An 8,170-nucleotide genomic window follows, 5' to 3' on the forward strand; every position below is an offset into this window, starting at 1 on the left:
AAAAGCCTCCCGTGGTCGTCGTTGCAGCTTTCACATTTCAACACAGGCAAGACTGCGATTACACTCCCGCTGCGCTACAAACACTGCTCCATAGGTTTCAGGAGAGATTTTCGGTTTGATAGCATTCCACATATTTCTTCAGACCACAAAGAACTAATGAGTTCTACTGTATGGTAGTAGAGGCCACCCCTATCTTGGTGGGAAATCAACCCATCCATAACAGAGTTTCTATTTGCCTTCTTAACTAAAGCCACACAGTCCTCACACGCAATTTTTTCACTAACTACGCGAGATATACAAGACAGAAAAGCCAGGGAGCTTCTTGCGCTGGCTTGACATGCAAAAGGGCACGCAGCAATACTGTGTGGCTGGGCTTCAGCTGTGGTTATTAGGCCGAGCAATGAAGCGGCAAGACAAACGATAAAAAGCAGCACGTCGGGCGCCGAGAAAAACTAAGACCTAGAACGTTAATCCTGACTCCGAATGGGCTACCACCGATACTGCGCGGGCACTAGCGGTGCCGGTGGGGCGCACGATGGTGTTTAGATAGTGTCAGAACACAGCGCCGCTGCGCGGCAGCGGCGCGCGTAAACAGGAGAGGGTTGAACGGGGGCTTCGGCGCTGACGTGCCAGGCATCCTAGTAAAGGAGGCGTTGGGCCGGCTATACACGTGAAAATGCATGCGTGACCAGGCCAGGGGCGGATCCAGGTTTTTTCTGAGGGGAGGGGGGGGGGGGCAGCTTCTGTCAATGATGATGATGATAGTAGCATTTCTTATTTACCGAAATTTACCGTTTTTCCTCACGATAAACCCGCGTTTTATACGGCTAAAGCAACACCTGTAGCCCTCCGTGGTGGCTCAGTCAGCTCAGGCGTTGAGCGCGAGATCGCGGGATCAAATACCGGCCGCGGCGGCCGCATTTCGATGGAGGCGAAATGCAAAAACGCCCGTGTTCTTGCGTTGTCGTGCAGGTTAAAGAACCCCAGGTGGTCAAAATTAATCCGGAGCCTTCCACTACGGCGTGCCTGGTAATCAGAACTGGTTTTGGCACGTAAAACCCCAGAAAGAGGAAGAAGGCCTCTAGCGAAGCCAGGTATCGGTTTCTCCGAGCTTATAGGAAAAGGACGTTACCCAATACAGCCATGTGCTTGGCGGCTGCGCCTGATAATACAGGGTGTTCAAAACTAAGCTTTATGGTTTTCTTAAAGTTAGGCACTGGGAGGCACGCGAAGACCACCTGTGCAAATAAGTTATGTGGCTAAGGGGGCACAAAGTGAGATGATAATTATCGCTGTGAGCAGTCCAATTAACTAAAATTGAACAATTATTTTTTGTTGACTACAGTAAGTGGGTATGTTTGTATTGAAAACTTACAGACAGTCGAGTTTCTACACAGTATCAGTCGGAAAAATTATTCTAGCGTGTCCGTGCTCCGAGATATCAGACTCCAAATTTCAATTGTCGTACTGCGCAGAATAATCGAGAATAAAGACGCGACAATTCTCATGAATTCCCGTGAATGATCATGAAGCTCAGTGACCACTTCTGTGGAGGGATGGCGGTGCCATCTTCTCTCTTGAGTCGTGGTGGTGTGTTGACTAGAGGAACGTTCTTGAATACGGGCGTAACGGTCCGCTCCAACGCAGCAACCAATACGCGGGTTGTTTACGATATGCGAATCACCGCGTATGAAGACTCACGACGCCACCTACAAGAATAACGATGTGGCGTAGTAGGCGAGAGCGCGAGCCAGCGTCTTCATGTTTTGTTTCCCACGCGACGTCATCCGTTTTACACAAGGGGGGCATCTGCTCCCGTTTCTCTAACCACGCGACGCCATCCAAGGCCCGCGCGCTTGCGTTGGCCGCTGACGTCACGCTCCCCCACTTCGCAGTCGCGGCTCGAGGCTTCGCCCCGCTCCGCGAGAACACCCACTCAGATAAACGGATCCGGTGGGCTTGAGCCTCCTATTCTTAATGTACGACAATAAAACTGCAAAGTTACAATGAAAAACTTGTAGCGTACGAACGGTACTGTGCTCGTACTGGATATTGTCAACGTGTAACTGTGATCACAGTGAGTGCTACAGTTAAAAAAAAGTTGCCTATGCGTAGTTCTTAGTTCAGCTGTTAGTTGTTATTATTTATATATGAACACTTCAGCAAGAGATCTCTTTCATTAAGCAGGTTGGTCGCGGAACCGATGACAGCCAATGGGGCAACCGTTGACACCTCAAGGGGAAACTAAGTTAATCAGGCGCGAAGGCGCTCGAGCGGACCTCGGCGTGTTTGGCAAAAGGGACGTCCCCTCGTTCATTCGACGCTACCGATGGGACGAGTAAGGCACGGCAGGCGCCAAGAGGTCCAAGGTGTTCATGAGAAAAAATAACTACGGCAACTTCGCGACACCACACTCCTACGGAATACAACTAAGCTTGTGAGCGAGCTAGATTTACTTCTACATGGCTGATACCACTGGTACTCGCGAAAAATACTTTTGAAGAATGCTGGTGGCCATGTTTTTTTTTTTTTTTTTTTTTTTTTTTTTTGCGACAGGGTCATCCCCCTGTCAGCGAGGGGGCGATGCAGAAATCTGAGGGGGGGGTCAGGACATCCGGACATCCCCTCTGGATCCGCGCCTGGACCAGGCTATACCTACTCCCATACCAATAGCTTGTTCGCTGCGTCTTTGCGCTAGAAAACTTAAGTACGCGCAAGAACGCGTAAGGCTTTTTTTTTTTTTTTTCCCGAAGCTTTCATCGCCCTGCTCCCTCATACGAGAGGGTTGCATTTTCCTGCGGCAAGTGCATGGGCCGCTGTGTTACAGTGTACGAGCGTGCAGCCGTCATTTGCCTTTACGTTAACAGATTCAGAATGTGTACAGAATATTTCACCGCACAGCATAGATATGGCATGTGTACGCATTTTAAGTAGTGCGTGCAACTCATTTCTGCTTCACTTACGCCGGTGCAAACAGGAAGCGGCCTCGTACCTCACAGAATCTCAACTGTTTGGTGTACTAGTGATGCAGGAATGAACTCCGGTCTTGCTCAGTGCATAGTGAACATAATTAATTTCTCAGGAGGCGTGAACTCCGACGAGAACTGTCAGCGCCTGCAACAAGAGTTTACTTACGCTGTACTGTGCACAACAGTAATCCATGCTTGTCGGCTGTCTGTTTCGTGCATTCTGTTGCGAGTCGGTGGAATTTCACTGTTGGCATCAACCCCTTCGTGTGTACACTGCTGGTTTGGGATTCCACAACACAACAGCAACTACCAGCCTTGCGTAATTACTGGTTTGGGATTCAGCACAACCGTAACTACCAGCCTTCCGTAGGGGCGCAATCGCAAACAAGAAACGTTTCGCGCGCAAACAAGAAACGTTCACACTTGGGAAGCGGCAAGCGGGCGGAAAGGCCAAATCGGCCGGAAAATCTTTTCCGCGCAGTGTCCAAGTTGTTCACATTTGTTTTGCTACCGCCGCTGCCGCTTTCGTCCACATCCATCTAGTCTGCGTACGTTTGTCGGCGTGGTGGCGCTCATTATCGCATTATTTAGAGCGGTATGTTCACTCATTGACCCACCCGTCATCAAAAGTGATCATCTTGCGCAACTTCGCGTGTCATCTGCGACCTTCGGTAAGTTCCTCGTTGGCGTTCCGTGATTCTCCTCACACGGGCGCGGTAGCGCTGAGTCACAGGTTGGTGCTTAGGCGTGATTATATTTCTTTAATACCTTTTATTTACAAGTTGTAATAACATTTCATCATTTCGTATTGTCGCCGCCTCCAGGACACCAAAGCTAAAACCCCGGCTGGCCCTTGTGTTGGGGCTCGCCAAAGCCTGCGCGTCCTACGTGAGACATACGCTCCCAATCTATCGTCGCGACGAGAAAAGCACCCGGTGACTTCTACAACATACCGTGCACGTGCGAGGAGAAGCGCCAACGAGGAATCTGCCTAACTATATTGTCTGCCATGGAAGTGGAAGAAGAAATGGCTTTTATACTTCTACCTACTTGTTTTCTAGAAATGGACAATGGATAAACGGAAGACACGGACACCTCGGAAACGGTGGGGATGGGTTCGCCTGGCTTTGCAAAAGCGCGAGAAGTTGGGTCACGCCAAGGCTTCGTTGCCGCACCTCCGGTCGCGCGACATTGAATACTATCGCGAGTATTGCTGACAGTACGTTTTAGTGCCACTCTTGTCGTAGAGCAAGGGCTGGTTCTTGATCGCGTCGATCAGCATTACAGCCTACACTTTTGGTGCCATGTTCAATTAAATTCCGACCGGTTGTTTACATGCTAGTGTAGCTTCCGGTCGAGCAGAACGACTTTCCGCCGCGTTTCCGCTTCGCCATAGCGAAAACATCGGTCCGAGACCGATTTGGCTCGCCGCTTTTTTTTTTTTTCTGCCTGTTTTGCCGGCTAGGCGGGTGGATTTTTGCAAGATTTTGCCGCTTCCGACAGCTCCGAGACCAAGTGTGAACGTAGCCTAAGATCCTGCGCGAGCGTGGCCTAACCGGCACCTGAAGGGAAGCGGCGGAAATGTATACCGGAAATTTCGACCACCTGGGGTCTTTAACGTGCACCTAAATCTAAGTAAACGGGCCTCGAGCATTTTCGCCTTCATCTAAAATGCGGCTGCCGCATTTGTTGCTTCAGAATGCGGCCGCCACATTCTCGCCCAAAACCTCAGAGAGTGTCAAAGCCTTGACAAACACCGTGACAGTTTTTTTTTTCCATATGCAGAAATGATTCGCTGTAAATTACCAACCTAAACAGAAGCGCCCAAGAATGAAATTGTGATAGTAGCACCGGTTCCTTGAATTATATGTCAGTGCGAAGCGACGAGTACAAAGGGTGGGTAAGTGGGGCGGGGGTTTGAACCCCCCCCCCCCCCCCCTGGCTATTGCCCCTGTTGAGCACGTTATCATGAACAGGTGGCAGCATTACCTGGAAGAATCGGAGCTCTACCCAAATTCCATCATTGGGTTTCGGAACAAGCTCGGGACGCAAGACGCCATGATCTTACTGAAGAACGAGATCATCGACGATATGACGGGCACCAAGGACAACAGAGCCATACTCGGGCTGGACCTGCAGAGCTCCTTCGATAAAGTGAGGCACTCGGCTATCCTGGCCCAAGTATCCAGGCTAAACATGGGCAGGAAGACCTACGAGTACATCAAAGACTTCCTGACGGAACGGACCACTGAAATCTGTGCAGGAGACCTGCAGCTCGAAGAGAAGAAGCTGGGCAGCGTCGGAACCCCGCAGGGCTCGGTGATCTCCCCGTTACTCTTCAACCTCGTGATGATCGGGGTGGCCAACCGGCTAGAAAGAGTAACGGGAGTCCGGCACAACATCTACGCCGACGACGTTACGCTATGGGTACCAGGAGAAAGCGACGAACACATCAAGACAACGCTGCAAGAAGCGGTCAACGCCATCGAGGAGCAGCTGGACGGGATCTGGACTCGTCTGCTCTGGCCAAGTCAGAGTTGCTCGTGATTCCACCGAAAGGAGCGGGCAGGAAAAGAAAGAATATGGAAGTCAAGTATGAGCGTCCCAAGATCACGATCAAGACGGCGGGAGGACAAGTAATACCAGAGGTCGAGAAGATTCGAGTGCTCGGGCGGCTCATCGAGCGAAACCGAATCAACGGTGAACAAGCTCGCAGGCAAAGCGGCCGTGGCAACGAGACTCATCAAGAGGGTGTCCAACAGAAGAGCGGGGATGAAGCAGGAGAGCCTGACTAGGCTCGTTCAATCCTTTGCAGTTAGCCACATAGCGTATGTCGCCGCCTTCCACAACTGGAGGCCGAGTGAACGTAGCAATTAAGATAGACGCCACCATACAGAAGGCATATAAGGCAACACTCGGTCTCCTCGGGAGCACGAGCACCGAAAAATTCATGGCGCTGGGAGTCCACAACACGCTGGACGAAATAGCCGAGGCCCAGAGAACAGCGCAACTCGAACGTCTCTCTGAAACGAGAACCGGAAGACAGATACTGCGGGACCTTGGCCTCGAGCCGAGGGAAGGCAAGCTGCAGAACAACATACCTATACCAGATAGCATCAATAGAAAGCTCAGGATCTGCCCGATCCCGAAGAACGTGAACCCCGAGCACAACAAGGAGCAGAGGTTGGCGAGGGCCCGGGCTCTCGTGGACCTCCACACCAGAGAAGAAGGCGCCGTCTACGTGGACGCGGTGAAATATCGAGGGAGCAGCGACGCATGCGCGGCGGTGGTCGTCGTCGGAGCATCGACGGGTGCAACGAAGACCGCAGTGAGCATCCGGACTCGAGAAGGTGCACCAGGCGGAGGGGGTGGCCATAACCTTGGCCGTCTCTGACCCCGGATGCACTACAGTGCTGTGTGGAACAGCAGTGAAGAACTATGCCAAGGGTAGAGTATGTAGTGAGGCCGCACGCATATTGCGCAAAGTCGAATACATCGGGCGCAAAAGTAATGCGGTGATCAAGTGGTTTCCGGCCCACATGGGCAGTGACGTGTTGGAACGCGGGAACGCGAACCACAACGAGACGGCCAACGCGGCCACGCGAAGATTAAGCAACCGCGCGGCTGCAAACACGGCCGACTCGGAGTGTTGGTCGCGGTGCAGTGCCAAGGACAAGATGACCACCTTCAACGAAATAGTGAAATGGTACAAACTGAACAGACTATGCCGCCACCTCACCCGGGGCTTACCCGGAAGGAGGCAGTAGACGGGCTCCCTGCTCACCCCGGTGCTAGCTAAGCACGTGTGTCCGAGTGTGTACACGAGTGACGTGTGTAGACTGTGTGCGAAGGAGAGAGCTACCACGCCTCACATACTTTCGGACTAGCGTAAATCCGAGAGAAGCCAGTGAGAAGACGACGATCCCGCCGCCGCTAGAGGCTGCAACGAGGATCAAGAGACACAACTCAAGGCCGTCCAGCAGGTCTCGGCAGCTCTAGAAACGCAGCGACCGAGAGAAACCGAGGAGAAGGGGGGAGGCACCCCCAGGAAGGGGGCGGCGGCCCTCTCGGACCCGCGGAAGTAGCGAGGAAGCAAGACCTCGAGGAGTATAACGCACTGAGACTCACGTAGTGGCCGCGCCGCGATGAAAGCTCGTCCTTCCTGCGTGGAGGGAGCCTAATCGATTCTGCAGGCATTCTCAATAAATTTGTTCTCTCTCACTTGTCAATTACTATCTCGTCGTGAATTAGCAAATGGTTTTAATATAATCCTTGTTCCAGCAAGTGACACTCCGTACACCAATCAGTGTCTTAAATACTTAGGACCAAGTGTATGTGAAAGTTATTTCCTTACTCCCGCAGTTGTTGAAGAAGTTGGAAATGTCATTCGGTCGTTTAATAGCAAAAGTAGCGACATTGACGGCCTTCAAATTCGACCAGAAAAAGTTGTCGCCCGTAGTCATTGTACTTGTTTTAACATACATTATAAATGTTGTTTTTTCTTCTGGCAACTTTCCAAAGGATCTTCAAATTGCAAAAGTTTGTTATTTCCAAGGGTGGAGATAGGAAAAAATTATCAAACTATAGACCCATTTCTGTACTTCCCGTCTTTTCATAGTGCATTGAGAAGATGCTACACAATCGCATGTATAATTTTGTAAATAAGCTCAACATTATGACGTCTCAGTTTGGCTTCATCAAACAAAAATCTATATAATTAGCTCTTCTAACCCAAAACGCAATGATTTTAGATTCTTTTGAAGAACAGGCTTACCTGTCACAGCTGTCCCCGATTCGTCGTCGGCGCGAAGTCGATCGACGGGGTAGACAAGCTGGTTGGTCGTTCCGTACTCAAGCAAGCACAGTGAAAAGAGTCAGAGTCGGGAGTAAACAAAAAAAAAAACAGATATTTATCAATGGATAAATATGCATAATTAATAAAATAAAATACTAATAAAAAGCACAAGACAAACTAACACACTTGAACTTAATATAGCACAATGATGACAGAGAAATATGATGAGCAATTAACAATACATATACATATGAAACAGTGCGACGATCAAATACACAAGAATACACTAAACAGTATTTCACTAAAGCAAAGTTCAAAAGAAGTCAAAGTTCAAAGGAAAACAAATGGTGTCATACGCATGGCCGGGCAGCAGCAGCAAGTCCATAAACCGTGAAGTCGGTGCACA

The 8,170-nt window shown here is 50.4% G+C and overlaps 1 protein-coding gene across 1 annotated transcript; it reads left to right on the plus strand.

The window, feature by feature from the left end:
- Positions 1–4,937: 4,937 nt before the first annotated feature.
- LOC119452750 (protein YkfC-like) lies at positions 4,938–5,516 on the plus strand. Its single transcript, XM_037714702.1, has one exon. The coding sequence runs from the start codon at positions 4,938–4,940 to the stop codon at positions 5,514–5,516; it is 579 nt and encodes a 192-aa protein (XP_037570630.1).
- The last annotated feature ends 2,654 nt before the right edge of the window (positions 5,517–8,170 follow it).

The sequence above is a fragment of the Dermacentor silvarum genome, chromosome 5 (genome assembly GCF_013339745.2).
Source record: "Dermacentor silvarum isolate Dsil-2018 chromosome 5, BIME_Dsil_1.4, whole genome shotgun sequence".
Lineage (NCBI taxonomy): Eukaryota > Metazoa > Arthropoda > Arachnida > Ixodida > Ixodidae > Dermacentor > Dermacentor silvarum.

Bases quoted from the DNA above. Each gene is read 5' to 3' on its own strand.
- LOC119452750 (XM_037714702.1), top strand. From the start codon at position 4,938: ATGAACAGGTGGCAGCATTACCTGGAAGAATCGGAGCTCTACCCAAAT.